The 17,774-nt window shown below is 33.8% G+C and overlaps 1 protein-coding gene across 6 annotated transcripts in view; it reads left to right on the forward strand.

The window, feature by feature from the left end:
- EXOC6 (exocyst complex component 6) overlaps positions 1–17,774 on the forward strand; it is a 237,637-nt gene that overhangs the window by 158,325 nt on the left and 61,538 nt on the right. For 4 of the 6 annotated variants that reach the window (XM_069099242.1, XM_069099246.1, XM_069099245.1 and 1 more), the window contains exons 19-20: positions 6,059–6,088; positions 14,563–14,704. In XM_069099242.1, the coding sequence (XP_068955343.1) occupies positions 6,059–6,088; positions 14,563–14,704 (172 nt within the window). Of the gene's footprint in view, positions 1–6,058; positions 6,089–8,518; positions 8,627–14,562; positions 14,705–17,774 lie in introns of those variants that run through there. The other 2 variants (XM_069099247.1, XM_069099243.1) reach the window with 2 other exon arrangements.

Consider the following 17,774-nt stretch of genomic DNA (forward strand, 5'->3'; position numbering starts at 1 on the left):
GTGTGTGTGTGTGTGTGTGTGTGTGTGTGTGTGTGTGTGTGTGTGTGAACCTCATCATCTCTGTGTACATCCCTGGAAGGTATACTGCCAAGATAAGTGAACTTATTTGAACACAGAACTCAGAATTTCTCCATTTGCTGTATCTGATGGTTCCGTGTATGCATGGTACAGTGCTGGCTGGTGGAGAACCTCTGTTTCCTCAGAATTGATTTTCAGGCCAAAATTAGCACAAACAGTAGAGAATTGTTCCACACACTTTGGCATCTCAGCCTCAGAGGCACTCATCTGTGAGTTGCACACCAACTCTTCCTCCACTTTAGTCTTGGCTTATAGCCTTTTCAAGTTAAATGGTTTGCCATCAGTTTAGTAGCTGACCTTGATGCTGTTTTCATCCTTGTTGAAGGCATCTAACAATACCAAGGCAAGCATCATGCTAAAAAAGCATGGCAGCAAGCACACAGCCTTGCTTTGCTCACTGGTGACTGGGAAAGTGTGAGAAAAGCTTATAATTCATAACCTGTGCAAGCATGCCATTGTGAAACTGGTGTACAGTACTGTGTTATTCTACCTATTTTACAAAAGAGGACAAAAGAGACCTAGAGAGCTCAAGTGACTTGCTCCAAGTCCTACAGCTGGTAATATACATGGCAGGATTTGAATTTTGAGTCTTTCCTGACTCTTGGGTACAGTACTACTGCCAGGAGACTTCACTTGAAAGCATAAATATACTCCTAAGACTAGAACATATTCCTTCTGTTGCTATTCTGAAAGAATTCAGAAGTAAAAACGTTGGCATGTTGGTTTTATTACACACAATAAGAATTAATAAAGTAATTTTGTTCTCATTTGAATTATATTAATTTTAGAAAATTTATTTTTATATCACTGTCATTTTACAGACATGTTCCCCTTCCCCAAAATCCATCTTTTGTAACAAAGGATAAAAAATAAAGAAGGGTAGGGGGGAAGGAGTTTAGAAAAATTAACCAATGTATCATCGGAGTCTGTTGGTATGGAGTGTTCAAACCATAGTCACCAGTATCTGTGAAGAAATTAGGAAAGTGTATTTTCTCTCCTCTTCTTTTGAGTTTAACTTGATCATTCTATCTAAAAGAATTATAATCATAATTCCAGTTTTTAGTACAGTGCCTGACACCTATTAAGTGTTTAACAAATGCATGTTGATACTTTTATAGCATCCACTTAAACTATATTAATTTTTAAAGATATAGTATAACTCTTTAACATGCCAAATTTACTCATTCCTTTAATGAGTAGGAAATAATTATTTAATCCTCATTTTCCTATCATTTTTCCCAGAGTTCCATTTTTGGTCCGGCTCTGTACCAACATATTACTACCAAATCATTCTTAGTCTCAAGAACCCCAAAGAAAATACATTAGTTATGACCTATCTCAACCTTTATAGGAACTCTGCAGTTACTTCAAGATATCTAATGAGAAGTGAACTAACATAAGCATTATTAGAGTTGGTAGGAATTACTCTGTTTCTTTTCTTTGATTAGCTCCACTATTAGTAGTAGTAGGAAAGGGATGGATTTCTCTGCTTCTGCCTTGTATTTATGTTAAATTGTAGCAGTGTTTGTGAAATAGTGTGGATGAGTAGAGCCATTGGGATATGATGGCATTAGTGGTATTTAGAATACAATTTGAATAGTTAATACTTAGGCAGAATTGTACAAGACAGCAGATTCTAAGGGATAAGGGGGTAAAAACTGGAACCCAGTCTTGAATGCTGAGCTCAAGTCAATTTCATATGATTCTAAAAGTATTCATTTTAAAACCACCCATTTTCCACTAGAATTCTCAATTTCAACAGTTTCTCCTAAATGATTATTTTGTTTGCACCTAAGCTTAGTCAACTTTTTATTAGCATTACTAATACAAAATGATAAATGATTTATATCATTTGTAATTATCTTTAGAATGTGCATATATATTTATATTTTAATATGGATGTCTGATGTTTTAGGAGTTCATAATGTGGTACAGCTGATTACATGAACTTGAGGCAAGGAGATAGACCAGCAGGTTATTGCAGTAGTCTGGTTGTGAGGTGATGAGAACCTGTTACCAGGGTGGTGATGGTCACAGGAGAGAAGGGGATGGTAAATAAGAGATATTATGAAGGTAAAATTGAGAGGCCTTAGCAATAGATTGACTATGGGGGTGAGAGACATTGAGGAGTCAAGCAAGGTTTTGAGCTTGGGGGACTGGAAGGATTGTGGTGCCCTTGGAAGTAACAGGGAAGTTAGGAAGAGGGGAGGCTTAGAGGGTGGGGGAAGATGAGTTAAGTAGCTTCTGACTCCCTTTAGAGGCACTAATATATTGCTGCTGTGGCTTTAAAATGTAGAACAGTTTTATTCACTTGGTAGAGGACTTGTATCTGAGCCTTTAGGATACTGAGAAGACTCTATCCTCACCTCCTAAATCTGTACAAGTGATTCATCCTACCCTGGATTGGTCTTTGGCAAATAAAAGAACTGTGGTTCCTTTCCTATTAGTGCTTTGTACCTTGTTGCTCTTCTTCTGGCAGCCTTCCCATCCTTGTTCTTTTCTCCTAGAAGTCACCATGGGTCTTTCTAGCTCTTGTCACTGTCTTCGACTTTGCTTTGTCACATTTCACTTTGGTTTTCTCAGCTAGCACTAGTTACCTTCTCTCCAGGTACCAGATGCAGAACTGCTGGGTTGTGGAGCAACTGCACTGGCATTTCAGGAGACTCCTATAACTGTTTCCTGCCTCCATGGCATCAAGGGCTTTGTAATCTATTTAGACTTTTCATTTTTTTATACCTCCCACACAGAGTTTCTTTTCAACTAACTCTAGGAGCAACTATTTGTTGGACTGATGTTTTTTGACTGGGGTTTTGTGTCATGATGTTCCCAAATATTTAGCTTATTCATTCCCTACTGCCTGGCTAGGTATACTTGAGTCAGCATCTGCAACTGAGTCTTTAGTATCTCTTTGGAGAAGCCTTCTTAATTTTCTTTCTGCTTGTTTTTCCTTCTCTTATCTTTGGTATATCTGGTATGGTTTATTCCAATTATCCCAGGATGTTTCTCAAAGACTTCCAAAAGGAAGGTGGAGTCAGGGGCTCCCAGTTCAGAATCCTATGACTCAGAGGAAGAGAGGCAACTCCTCATTACACAAAGGTCGAATAAGTAGTTACCTTTAAGGAGCTTATAAATTTGAAAGGAAAACAAAACGTGTAGATGGACAACTATGTAAACCCTCTACAAGTGACTCATTTCTACCTTTATTTCACGTTAGTCCTTCTTTCATTGTGTTCTCTCATACACTCCTAGTTATTCTCTGATCTAGTCCTGCCTTTTTCTACATCTGTGCATTTATTTTTTTTTAAAGGAGGTAATACTTTATTTTTTTTAACTTTAATTTATTAATTTGTTTGTTTCCTTTTAGTTTACAGGATTCAATTCCACAATTCCTTGAATTTCACATTTTGTCCCCCTCCCTCCCCTCCCCCCCATGGCGGCTTATTATCAAGTATAGGATCTGTAAATACTTTCACATTATACAATGGTCAGGTTATAAGGATGGATTGTACCAGCTGGAATGAAAAATGGTAAAGAGGACATAAAATCAAATAAGAGAACGAAAAAGATCAGGTATTTTGCTTCCACCTGGATATAAATTTAGTTCTTTCTAGTTCTTTCTCTGGATGCACGTTTTTCTCTCCATCATGCGTCTTTTGGGATTGACTTATATCCCTGTATTGTTGAGAAGAGTCCAGTCTATCAAAGTTGGTCATCACACATACGTTGTGTCTGTAATTGTGTACAAATTCCTCCTGGTTCTACTCTTCTCACTCAGCATCAGTTCTTTTAAGCCTCTCCAGGTAAATATGAAGACCGCCTGCTCCCTGTTTCTTATAGCGCAATAGTATTCCATAACATGCATATACCACAACTTACATCTGTGCATTTATGTGGGACACACTCCATGTTTAGAATGAACTTCCACATTTTTGCCTATTTTTTGGAACAAAATATTGCACAGATTAGAATAATCCCAATTTTTTTTGTAAATTTCTGTATTTTCGTTTTTGTAAAATGACTCATTGGAGACAACTATATAAGTATGCAAAGCTTAAAAAGACAAGAAATTCTGTTAATATCAGGGTAATAATGGTCAGTCAGTAATTTACAGTATTAGGTAACTTCTGCAAAAAACAAAACAAAACAACCCGAGTACATGTGATGCCTTTATTATATTTAATAATCATCGTATGTCTTATAGTAGTCATCTGAATAAAAGAGACTAAAATTATTCATTATGATTACATATGTAAAAGTACGTGTCCAAATAAGGTTTGGACATTCACCAGAGTAGCTACTCCTATAAGGTTTGACTCTCAGTGAGGTTCGAATTAGAGAATATATGTAAAAGGCTTTGCAAAGTTTAAAGAGCTATGTAAACATCAATTCTTATAGTTATGTACTACAAGGCACAGTGTTTGACACTGGGGGTACCAGGATATAAAATATAACCTTTGCCCTCAAGGAACCTAAAGTTTATTAAGGGAATAAGACATGTATACAAATAAGTATAATGCAAGATAGAATGTCATAGGAATAAGATCTAGAAAAATCTCAGAAGCTTTAAGGGAAAAAAGATCATTATCATGGGTGGGAGAGGAGTCAGGGAAATCTTCATGGAGGAGGTAGTGTCTGAGCTGATCTTTAAGGAATTTCAACTGGCAGAGATGTGAAGAGAGCTCATTCTGAGTATGAGGGAAGACCTGTATACAGTCATACAGAGACAGGGGAATCCAGGACAAAATAGAGAACAACTGGATTCTCATTTGGCTGGGACGCAGACTGCATATGGAACAAAGCTAGAAATAAATCCTGTTTTGAAAGGTCTCACAGAGCTATTTATGCATATATTTTATATTTTCATAATTACTTTAGGTTTGCACAAATCAAAATAAAATTTAAGCATTTAATGGTTGAAATATTTTAAAAAGCCAATTAGATAACATCTTTTTTTAAAAGTTCATTATTTTTGACAGGTAAATAAGTACAATTATATTGCGTCCAGATTTTTATGATATTCTTTGATTATCTTGATACCCTTTACCTTGGTTGCTTTTGTTACTCCTTCGAATTGTTATCCCTTTCCTTAAGGAAAATAGAATTTAGCAATTACGTACAGAATAAATTTTTTTACAACCACTTATTGTTTTGCATCTAAAGTGACAGAATGCTTTGACAGTGTGAAGTTATTAAAATTCACTAGTAACTTTGACTTGAATTTTTTTGATTGAGAAAATCATTAAAAATCCTCTTAGTTGCATGTATGTGCATGTGTTCAACAGTATGTAAATATATATATTCCTGCTGTTCTCTATTCTGTAACAAGGACAAACAGAAAATCATGCTATTTCATCTATGTTACCTTAGTCACTAAGCAGCCAGTGCTGCTTGTATCTCTCTTATACTTGTTTAAATTTCATTCATTAATAATCACATAAAGACCACCAGATAGGAGACACCTAGAAAGAAGAGTATTACATCATCAAGTTAAAAGGAGGACTTTTGTTAATTTTTTTTCTCAGTACTTAAAAGAAAGACAGTACAGTTTTCCGTTAATTGTGAATGGAATAGGCATTTTATTTCTCTGCAGGAAGGAACTCTATCAGGGCTTTCTCTGTTTTTTGGATGTGCCCATTCAGCAGACATTTAAATGACTCTTGAGAATTCAGGTATTTCAGCAGACATTTTTAAAGTGATGGTTGATGACCAATAAGAAAAACAAAATAAAGAGGTTTTGTTTTCTGAGTAATTTTTGTGTATACAGACATTCATGTATAAATCTTTAAAAGAAAAGTAATAGCTAAATTTACATTGTAAAGTAACTTTTATTACCAGAAGTATATTTAAAACATGCTTTCAAATTATAGCAAGACACAAGGCTAGTATATTTCTTTATATTTTGCTACTATGAATACTGCTGCTGCTGTTTTAAAATTTATTTTGCATTTTGATTTGATTGCTTTGCTGATTTCCTTCTCAGAATAACAACAATGACCATGCAGCTATGTCGGTAAGTAGATAAAAGCCAAAGAAAGCATGTGTACTGAAAAACTATGAATTGCCTACAGGCTTATTCTTCTCTGCTTAATTGTTAAAAGAAATTTTAATCTCCTTGGTAACTTGTTTGATATCATATTTGTGGTTTTGTGGAGAATTCAAGTTTGAGGATAGTATTGTTTTCCCTCATTGGTACAGCATAGTTTTTAAGGCTTGCTGAGGCAGGATATGATTAAAATTATTTTGCAAACAAATATCCTCAGAAGCAACCATAAAAACACTTGGATTTGAGATTTAGTATTATTTGTAGGGTTGAAAACAATTAGGCACCCTTCTCAGGGAAACCTTGAGCTCGAAGCATATTATTATAGCAGCATGCAGTATACTGAATAAGAGTTTTCAAGCTTATCTTAAGAGTCTCATCATAAGGTCTTCTTATCTACAACTCTGTACCAGGAATCCCAAGAAGGAACCTCTGGAAATGTCCCAGGGGTTGTAGCAAACTACCTATAGGGACTTCAGGTTCCTAAATACCCTCCCCTCCTTTGAGTGAAATAAGTAGCTGGGCCTCATAGAATCACTGTGATTTGGAGGTTTTCCTATGGCAACTTTGTGCCATGATGCTGAGGTATACGCCAGCAATATGGCACTACTGGTGTTCTAAATCTACACCATGGGGAAAAGAGCCAGACAGTGGAACTATTCTCTGTTGTATATTTATCAAAAACTAAATGTGTACATAGGAGAATGAAGTTAAATGATGAAAAGTGCCTTAGAGTAAAATGATATTGAATTATATATAAAATGACTATTGAATTATATTCTCAGATGTTGTTTGGAACTACTTTAATGTGTTGAGGCATGCTCTTAAAATAGATTAATTTTAAAATTCTTTTGTGGCCCTGTTATTTCCAGATTATGGAAATTTTGGATAAACTCTTTAATGATTAGTGTAGTTTTCCTCGAAATTCAAATGGTTGTTGTTGGGAGTGATTCTGTCTTCTCCATTCTCCCTTTGAAAATTGTTTCTCAGAAGAACAATATAGAATGGTCTGGAAAAAGTGTGCATTGAATCAAGTATCCTGACTTTATTTGTGAATCTTTTTTTTTTTTTAAGCAATCAGGGTTAAGTAACTTGCTCAAGGTTACACGGCCAGTTATTTCTGGCTGTGGTGCTGAATGTCTGAGCCCAGGATTCGATCTCCGGGTCATCCTGACACTGGAGCCGGTGCTCTTACTTGCTGTGCTACCTGGCCGACCCTTTGTGAATCCTTAAAAAAAAAAAGAAACCAACTTAAAAACATACTGCCTCTAGCTTACTGAGTAGTTCAGAGGAAAATGAAAGCATTAAAGAATTGGAGGAGGTGTAGGGTTTTTGTTTGTTTTGTTTGTTGATTAGTTGTGTCTGACTCTTCATGGTTCTATTTGGGGTTTTCTTGGCAAAGATACTGGAATGGTGTGCCATTTCCTGCTCTAGCTCACTTTACAGATGAGGAAACTGAGGCAAACAGGGATAAGTGTCTTGCCTAGTGTTATACTACTAGTAAGATCTGAGGCTGGATTTGAACTCAGATCCTTCTGACTGAAGAACTGGCAATCTATCTACTGTGCCACCTAACTGTCCTGAAGGAAGCGGTAGCAATAAAAATTTTTATTAGTATTGCAGGTAAGCTATCGCATGTTATATAACCTTATCTTAATGCCAACAGGAGTGTTTGTTGTTACAATTATTGAATGAATTCTTTTAAATTTGGAAGTTAGAATTCCTTAGGAATGTTACAAAATTAAGTCCAATCCAGTACTTTAAAAGGGCCAGCAGTCTTTTTTTTTTTAAATAAAAAGATTTTGTAAATTTTGATTAAGAGAAATCAGTGAGGAAAATGGACAACATACATACCCTTTGTAAAGGAAAAGAAAATTGGCTATGTAATTCTGCCTTTATGCCAATAAAAACAAAATCAACCTTTTAAAAAAATAAAGGAAACTTTTAAGTTCACTTGTGATACTTTGTATTTTTGTAAGTCAGTGTTTGAATCTATGACAAAAGGAGTATATGAGAATAAATAATACCTCAAGAAATGGAAAACTTTATAAATGAAATAGTTTTTTTTTTTTTTTTGCTTTTTGGAGGGGGGAAGGCAGGGCAATTGGAGTTAAGTGACTTGCCCAAGGTCACATAGCTAGTAAGTATTAAGTGTCTGAGGCTGGATTTGAACTCAGGTCCCCCAACTCCAGGGCCAATGCTCTATTCACTACGCCACCTAGCCACCCAATGAAAGGAAGTTTTAAAGTGGATACCAGTAAAATGTTTGAGATGAAGAGTAAAATTTAAAGGGTTTGTTGCTTGAGCTTTGTAAATATTAATGTAAACACAGTAAAAACAAATAATAACACCTTTTCTATCTAGATGTCGTATTTTCAGTTTTTTTTTTTAAAATTCCAGAATACAGTTGGAAGCTCAAAGATAAGTGAAAAGGGCCTCAGAGTAATGGAAACAATCGCTAACAGAGTCCTAGAGCTATTAACAGGTATTTGACATTTTTGGTCTCTGTGAATATCAGGCATGTATGGGGAAGGGTACCAGTACATTTGGTTTGGTTGTGAGTACTCAGATTAACAACTGAGTGTTGCTCTGAGGCTAGAGTAGGCAATCATTGGCATGGATAGAAAGGATTCTTTACTATAAGAAGTTTTAGCACCTTATAAAACATCTGATCTGAGCAAAGTTATGGCAAGGTGAAGATAGTTATTTGAGAAGGTTCTTAGAATGGAACAAAACTAAATATAAATAAGCAGAAAACAAGAGTTGAGACTATAAAGAAGGACTGCCTTATAATTAATGACTGAAAATGGACAAGATTTCCATTTCCAGTAACTGTTCTCTAGATCTGTAGATTATAATCAATAAATAGAGGACACTATTCAGACTTTCTGTCCTTTTCTACATTAAAGAAATGTAGTGACCTGTAGGCATGGATAGGGAACAGGTAACATCAGAAAGGTAAAAAGGAGCTTAATCTGGTAGAACCCAGGTCCTCTATCTGTAACCACTTTCTGTTTTGCTGCAGTTAAAGTTGCTCCTGCCATATCTGCAGAAGTCTTAATTCTTGTTGGATTTGAAATAGGCTCAGAGAGGATGAAGAGGAGGAATGGAGAAAAGGAGAGATTTTAAAGGGACTTTTGGGGTGGAATAGAATAGAACTTCAACTATATGTGTTAACAATGATAATAATCTTAATATAGAGCTAATGAAAAAATCCTAATAACACTCAGGATCATTTTGGGAAGAAAGTAAAAAGTGTGAATCCCATAAGAAGAAGAGCTTGGGGGGGGGGGGGGGGTGGGGTGGAAGCATGAACGTACCATATATATTGTAGGGCATAAATCAACCCTGGTGTCTTGTGCCATAGCAAAGCTTGTTCTCCTAGCTACTGTCCTATATAAAAAATGGAGCAGTTCATGGCTCCAAACCAATCCATAGTGGGATTGAACTGTGAGTAGTCCCTGTACTTCCAGCCTGTGCAACACAGGGAGACCTAATCCTAAAGAAACAAATAAATAAACAAACTGAGGTATAAGTTGACTTGATTTTCCTGTTTCAGGGAAAGATTTATTGGGGGTAGGGTGTAAGATAAATCTTCTCCAAATATGCATGTGTATCTGACCAAAAGAGGGAATCAGTATTTCTGCTTCATGCCTTTGAGGCTAAAGACTATTAAAAGGGTGAAAGTTTGATGGAGGAGAATGAGCTTCTAAGGAAGAATGAGAAATGTTGATCCAGAATTTATAATAAACTTGAATGGTAAACCATTGTAATGGAGGCTGGTAATAGCTAAAAAGGATTATGGAAAGTGTTTGAAAATTACAAAAGATTGTAATATAAGGAATATTAGTAAGAATGGACTGGTGGGTTAAATTTTTTGGTAGCCTCATTAATTTCAGGCTGCATTCTTAAAAATCTAGACTTATACAAGTGTTAAATATGTTGAAATTCACCAGAGGAAATTCATTATTATATCAAATATTCTAAACTCACAATATTCTGTTCTTGGAAATTAAAGCAGATTTTACAGACAACATTATACTTAGGAGCAGGATGTAGCATGTGGAGATTTTACTCAGAAATCCATAATTGTAGGATATAGATATCTATTTTATAAAAAACAACTTAGGTAATCTTTCATAGTCTTTATCAGTGACATACATTTTATTTATATATATATATATATTCTGATTTAGTAGCATTTTGTGGTTCTTAGAATATTTGATGTGACTGCTTTAATTTTTTATCAGAAATAAAATTTTAGATAGCAGTTAAGACAGAATTCTTATTTATGAGGAAGAATAGATTATTTCATAGATGAAAATACTCTCTTTGTAATTTTTTTCTTATTTTAATTGAGAAATATATAATCCTCAGGCTTCAAGCTTGCATAAACTATGAAAAGATTGTAAATTCAGGCTCCCTAGGAGACCAGCCAATTCATCAGAAAGCTTCTCCTCCCCTTTTGCCTTCCCTTAAAAAAATTTAAATCAGCCCCATAGCTAAAACTTTTGTTCCAAAGAGGCAAAGGTTTGTGTAATACAGGAGTTTATCACTTCCTTTTAAAGAATAACTCTAAAAACCACATCACAGAATCATAATTAGTAGGATCAATATAAGGACAAATTTTAATCTATATTAATTGCATTTTGTTGTAAGTGAATATGTTTAATCATATTTTTATAAAATATGTTATTGTTAATTTTAAGAAAAATAGACATGCCATATAGTATTTCTGAATCTTCATAGAAGTGCTAGATTTTTATTTCCTCATATGAAAGTTTATAATTTTCATGTTACTATAAATAAAATGCATTGCATTTTAATTTTGTGATTCTATGATGTTTTAAAAATACCTGCAATCTGCTCCATAAATCTAAATTAATTTTGAAATTTTGCTTTTTTAAAAATATAAAGAAATGAATTTTCTTATTTATTTTTTAGGTTGGGGGTTGGGAGTTTGTGTGTTATTGTTCGTGTGATTGGCAGTGAAAGCCTTATTTCACAGCTTGCAGTGAAGAGCTATTGGGTAAAAGGTGGCTGTGCCCCACAAGTTAAATTCAAAAAGTGTCAATCAAGACTTCACATAGGTTACTTAGAGAATGCATTTTCTTATTGGTTTCACCAAATGTCGTCTCATGCTGTCTTTGATTGGCACAGCTTGGCAGGGAGGATGGATGAATCTGTCACCGGCTGGTTAATTGTGTTGCTGGTCTCAGCCTGACATCAGGTCTTTGACTCTTAAGTGGCTCAATACAAAACAAATTAGCAGATTGTAGTCATATTTCTCATTCTATATGCTTTGACTTTGTTGAATGGAGTCCATAAATCATATTGACTGACACCCTAGTAAATGATGAAAGCTGCTTTTGAGGCAGCTAGTGTGGATCTAGAAAGCAGTACTGTGAAGGTGCCATGGAAGGATGCATATGGCTGACCCTTTGGGAATTTCTTAGGAGCCAAATGTCTCTTTACTGCAATTGTTCTTAAAAGAAAGGCTTTTGGGTACTGCAAAAAGGATCTAATATGTCAGCAGATTCTCTTTTACAAGTTCCTTTGAAATACAAGAAGTTTATTTAAGGGTTTTCTCCTTTTACAACATGTATTTCAGCAAAATGTTAGATGGTGGGCTAAAAAATTGTTGTCCTTAAAGTTTAGCAGGTGTTTTTACTTATAGATCAATCACTTGTTTTTTGAACTTAATTTGTCAAAGCCAAAGAACAAGTTAATGATGTTGCAGTTAATTTTTCAAATAAGAACAGTAGATATTCCATAGTTGTTTGCAATTGGAAAGCTATTCCACTTTTTGGCAAATAAATGCATTTCTTTTGTTTGGGTATAATGAAGGAAGCAGAACATGCTAAACGAAAAGCCCTGGTATATGAAAAGCATCTTATCTCTCTATTCTAGATGGCAATATGTTATTAAGGACATAACAGTAATGACAACACAATTCAAAGAAGGACTTCTGCAGTGGCTTTCACTATAAATACTGATGATAGAAATGACTTACTAATTCTCTGTGTATGTGTTTGAAACATTAAATCTTTTCTATTTTCAATTTTACAATAAATGTTAAAAGCAATTTAAATGAGTATTATATATAAATTTCCCAAGTTGTAAGTAAGTATTGAATTTTTAAAAGCACAACACAACTAGTAAAATAGTAGTTAAAACAATTTTACACCTGCATCTTTATTAACCCTGATTTTGTATTCCTATCTGAAAGGAAAACTCCAATTTCATTTGCATATTTATAAAGTACTTTATAATTCATTTAATATTGTATCATTGAGAACAATAAGCCTGTAGTTACTATACATAGTTTAAAGAAATGAAATATCAAGATTTTGCTACAGATGTATTGAAATGAATTAAATGCATATATATGTACATGTATATGTATTTGCTTTTGAAGTACTTATTTTCATCAGGTTTTTTGAGTATCTTATGTTTTAGTTCTATTACCATCATTTTCTGCTCCAATGCTATTATTATTATATACTAGTTCATAGCATCTATGTTTTTTATCATAAAGGCTCATTAAAAGTACCTCTTATTTATATGCAATATTTGCATATAAAATAAATTGAATTCTAATTTTTTTTCACAACTCATAAATCTGCTTATGCAGTTCTTACATTTTAGTAACAACATAAGTAGAAGATGGAGCTAATTTTGATGGAATGGTACATTCAACTAAAATACTTGTTCATTGAATCAAAATGACGTTTCTATTACATATTTTTAGGTCTGTTCCTTTGTAATTAAATGAATTTCCAATTATTCTTTCCTTTTCTCTTTTCCCTACTTTCCCTGTACTTATTTTGGTATTAACGTTGCTTGAGGAATAATATTGCATGTCTACCAGATTAATTCCTATTGTGTTTGGGATCTGGAAGCATGCATGTTGGCTTGAGGTTTTTTTTTTTGTATTGTTTCATATATTTGTTTTTGGCAGTTCATCAGTTTCTTTCAAATACGTTGTTAATATCTGTTTTCTTCTATAAGATTTTTGTTTGAAAAATTGACATCTCACTTTAGACAGGCAATTTTAAAAAATTGTGCATGGTGTCTAAATGCTAATGGCTTGCTCATGAAAACTTAAAATTTCTAATCTTTAAGTGTCTGATTTTTAAAAAAAACGTATGATGTTTAATAGTATGTGAAAATATATGCTTTTTATATAATAAATTTTTATACTTCTAATAATTATTATGAAGTTTTTTGCATCAAGATTTCTAGCTTTTGTGTTTGATATCTTTTTTTCATTTAGAACATGTTTTTAGGCTCCTGTTGCTTTATTGGTCTTTGATTATTGTATGTAGGAAAAACATAACTAAATTAGGAATTTCATTGTAACATTGTTTATGCAAGTAAGACAGAAATGAAACTTTTTGTGCTCCCTAAAATACAAATTTCTGACTAAATAATGGGGTTTTGCATACCACAGTGGAAAAACAGTGGTTTATAAACTATATACTATAGCACATGCTTGACTCTTACTTCACTTAATAATGTTGTTATTTCATTTGTAACACACTGAATAGAATTATATTGTAATATTTTACCTAAAGTAATCAATAAGTTTTACATTTTCAGCTTTCAGAAACTTAAAAAAATAAAATTTATGCTTAAAATCATTATAATATTATGATTGGAGGCAGCTATGAAATGTATATGCTCAAGATTTTTGTTATCTTTATAGAAAAAGTTTTGATAATGTTATTGAAGAAAATATTTGAACAGTTTGTACTAGTTGTAGGAAAGATACAGTTTTTATGTTTTTTTGATTATGCATTCGTAAATTCTAATTTGGAAAATTAATGTTAGAAAGAAATAAAATTTATTTTGCAAGTTCTATTGATCCCCAAAACTAACAGATGACTTATGAAAAACTTGAATTTTATTGACAGGTGGGACATTTAAAAGTGCTCATAAAAGCTTTTATAAATGATTATTTTTATAAGAAAGTGACATATTATGACTTAGTCATGGTCCTTTTTCAAGTTTAGGTCATTATTATTTTGTGATTTCTTGCAGCTAAGCTTGTATAATTCATAAATTTCATTTATTTTTTACTTTAATTGCATAAATGATTTGGCAAAATTGCTGTGATCATAGATAAGTAAAGTATACTTACAACATATTTAATTTTTATTCTTATAAAATATTTATTGTTTTTCAGGAGATAAAAATAATGACTGATGATTATTTAACATGTATTTTAGCTTCTCTTTGTGCCTTTACAATTTTAATGTTATCTGAGAAATGAAACTAAGTAGAAGCACTGTTTAATTCCTATTCTTAGGGCAAATGTATTGACTATTCTGAAATTTAAAGAACTAATAATTATAAATATAGAAAAATACTTAAGATTTGATGGGGTCTAATTTAACTGATATTTTATGATGTCTTTGTGTGTGTGGTTTTTTCTTTATTAGGGAAAAGTTGCCCAGACAGCTTGCATGTCAGCCTGCCAGCATCTGTCAACATCCTTAATGCAGATGTTATTGGACAGTGAGTTAAAACAGATAAGCATGGGAGCTGTTCAACAATTTAACTTAGATGTCATACAATGTGAATGTAAGTACCTTATTCTGAATATTAAATCCGTTTCATTTCCAGGAGCTTATTTTTTAATTAGGTGAAATAATCTAAGCACAATTCAGAAACTTAATAGGAGAGGCCAAGAGGCATAGAAGGCTTTAAATAAACTTCCAACAGCCTTGGCTTCTGGGAAGCATGCTGCCTTGCTCCTCAGGGGAGGAAATAAGATCAGCCACAGAGCTAGGGGATGCCAGAGAGGGCTGAGAGGGCTGTAGAAGTGGGGAAGCAAAAAAAAATGACAATCCATCTTCACATGTTTCATATTTTCCTTTCTCTAGATCTTTTTTGTATCATGTCTGTGAAGCCTATGGACCCCTTCTCGAAATGAATGAAATAATAATGAATGAAATATATAGAATTACAAAGGAAACCAATTATATTGAAATAAAATTATCAATACATATTTTTTTAAAAAAAAGACAAGTTTCCAGACCCCAGATCTAGGTAGTCCAACCTTTTCAATGTCATATAGTTTTCCCCAGCATTTCATTCTGAATGAACTTAATCTGTAGAACTATCTTTTTCTTCCTTCTTGCAATTCTTGGGCTTAGTTGTACCCCCCAGCAACAACAACAATAAACATTCACATTGTGTGGTATTTTAAGATTTACAAAGCACCATAAAAAAGTATCCGTTTTACAGATGAGGAAACTGTGGCTCAATGAAATTACCACTCAGAGAAGTGACTCAGAAATAAGTCAGATAAGTGTCAGCATTAGAACTGGCATCTAGATTTCAATATTAGATGTTACTTTGTATTAGTATGAAATATAGGTAAAATGCATGACTTATGTCATGTGTACAAGTGAATAATTTTCAGACAGCGCTTTATAGGACCAACAGAATAGGGAATTGTTTTAGTTGATTACAACTCTTGGTTGGCAAATTCTACCTCATCATAAACTCAAGTACTCAGCAATTTAGTCAGACATCACTGGTGAGAAATTGAAAATCAGTGGGTAGGGCACAAGGGGGATTATAAATACTTGTGTGAGGCAAATTTTAAGAAAATAAATCCTGTATTGGAGAGTGACTTTTAAAGAATTAAGAGATTAGAACCATATATTTCTAAGTAGAGTAAGAGTGGCTGTATTTGCTTACGCACCCATTCATTTCTTTCAAGAAAGAAGTAAAAAAGGAAAGTTTTCTTTTATGAAAAGAGGAAGTAAGAAAGAAAAGGAGGCCCCCCCCCAAAAAGATAAATGGCTTAGAAAGAAGAAAAAATTCTAGATTTTTAGAGGGAATTATTGTTCTCTTAGATATACTTTCATTTTTTTTCTCTTTAATCAGGACCTATCTTTGCTTCACTCTTCTTTAATTTTTTTCTTTCAGCAAATTGTCCTACTCTCAAACAATTAAGATCATTTCTACTTTAATAAATATTGAGCATCTATCTAATTCCTTCATGTTCCTTAGAAGCCACCTCATCAGCTCAACTTAAAGACTTGTTTATTTAAGAATCTTCTTACATAGACATTTGTTAAGCCATTTTTCATGCCTACTAATTTTCATGATCTCTTGGTGGTGCCTTGTCCATTGGATTTGTTACTTTAGGGTAGAAACTGCTATTCTTTGAGTTCCAAATGGCAAGGAGCAGATGTCTTTGCTATTGTTGTCAGAGTTTTCCACATAACCTCTCTTGCTAGAAATTCACATCTGTAAATGTATCCAAAGAACTGATATACTTATTTGAAGAATCACAAAATGTCAGAGTTGGAAGAGATCTCAGAGGCCATCCACTCCAGTTGGTATTTGTCGAGAAAACCCTTATAGAATATCCTCAACCTCCCAAATAACATTTGCTTGAAGTCCTAAGGTTAGGAGAATTCACTAATGTCCCAAGGCACTTCATTTCTTTCACTAAAGTAAAAAATCGGCCTGACCAGCAGAGGGCCAATGAGGAATCCCTGTGCCCCTGCAAACTTTCCTGCAAGTTTATATAAAGTTATTTGTTAGAGACATGACTACCAAAATATATGTATATACTTTATAATGAACAAATTAGAGCATTAACTCTCAGTGTTTTAATGTTTATGTAATTAATTTTAATTTTTCTAACTTGGCACCAAAGAATCTGTGTGCATTGACTCTCAAGGAATTATATAAAGTCATTTAAATGATATATTTTCTCTAATGGGACAGTGTCTTAAGGTGCCTAGTTGTGTTTTTTATAAATGCTGTTAATTCCTACTGCTATTTTCTTAAGTGTTTTTGTACCATAAGCCTGCATTAAATTAATTCTAAAGAGGCAACCTAAAAAGTAAAAAGAAAATATCCTGTTTGTTGCAACAGAATAGCGATAGCTAAGGTTTAGAGGGATAGAACTCATTATTTGACTATATAGGTTGGGAATTGGTAGGTAATATAAATTAAGTCCGGGAAGATCAACTAAGGCAAAGAGATCTTGGAGACAGGTGCTTGGAGTACAGACAGAGAAAAAATCTAGACTCCAGGAGAGTCAGACAGCAGGGATTAAGAGGTCCAGGCTAGGAAACTGGAACATATGATCAGAATCTTAGACAGAAGAGCCTCAAAGTATAGAGTTAAAGATTGTAGCTGTCAGTATAGTAGAGAGTGGGACATTTGAAGATGATGGGATGGAAAAGGACACAAAACCATGTGTGATGCTTGGATGCTACTGTGACATTGGGAAGCAGTTCAATCTAGTTGATACTGATTATGCCAATACCTCCACCAGAGTATTTAGGGGAGCCAAATAGTTTGAAGGCAATTGGTTTTCAAGAGATGATAGGATTTAAAGATAGAAGTGAACTTAGACATCCTATAGTCCAAATTCCCCACTCTGCAGATGAGGAAACTGAAATCCTGAAAATAAGTCATCGAGGCTATGATCACAAAACTTATCTAACTCACTCCTTTTAGTCTTAGGTATTATTTCTGTCAGGTTACCTCACATCTCTGGACCTTAGTCTCCTTACCTATTAAATGATGGAGTTTTACCTTTTGTCCTAACGTCCCTTCCAGAGAGCATCTTGATGGCCATTAGTAAGGAAGGTATGTGAAATAAAGCTGGAAAAGCAACATG

This window comes from Petaurus breviceps, unplaced genomic scaffold (genome assembly GCF_028583685.1).
Source record: "Petaurus breviceps papuanus isolate PSGF00001 unplaced genomic scaffold, PetGlider_PUasm1.0 37, whole genome shotgun sequence".
Classification (NCBI taxonomy): Eukaryota; Metazoa; Chordata; class Mammalia; order Diprotodontia; family Petauridae; genus Petaurus; species Petaurus breviceps.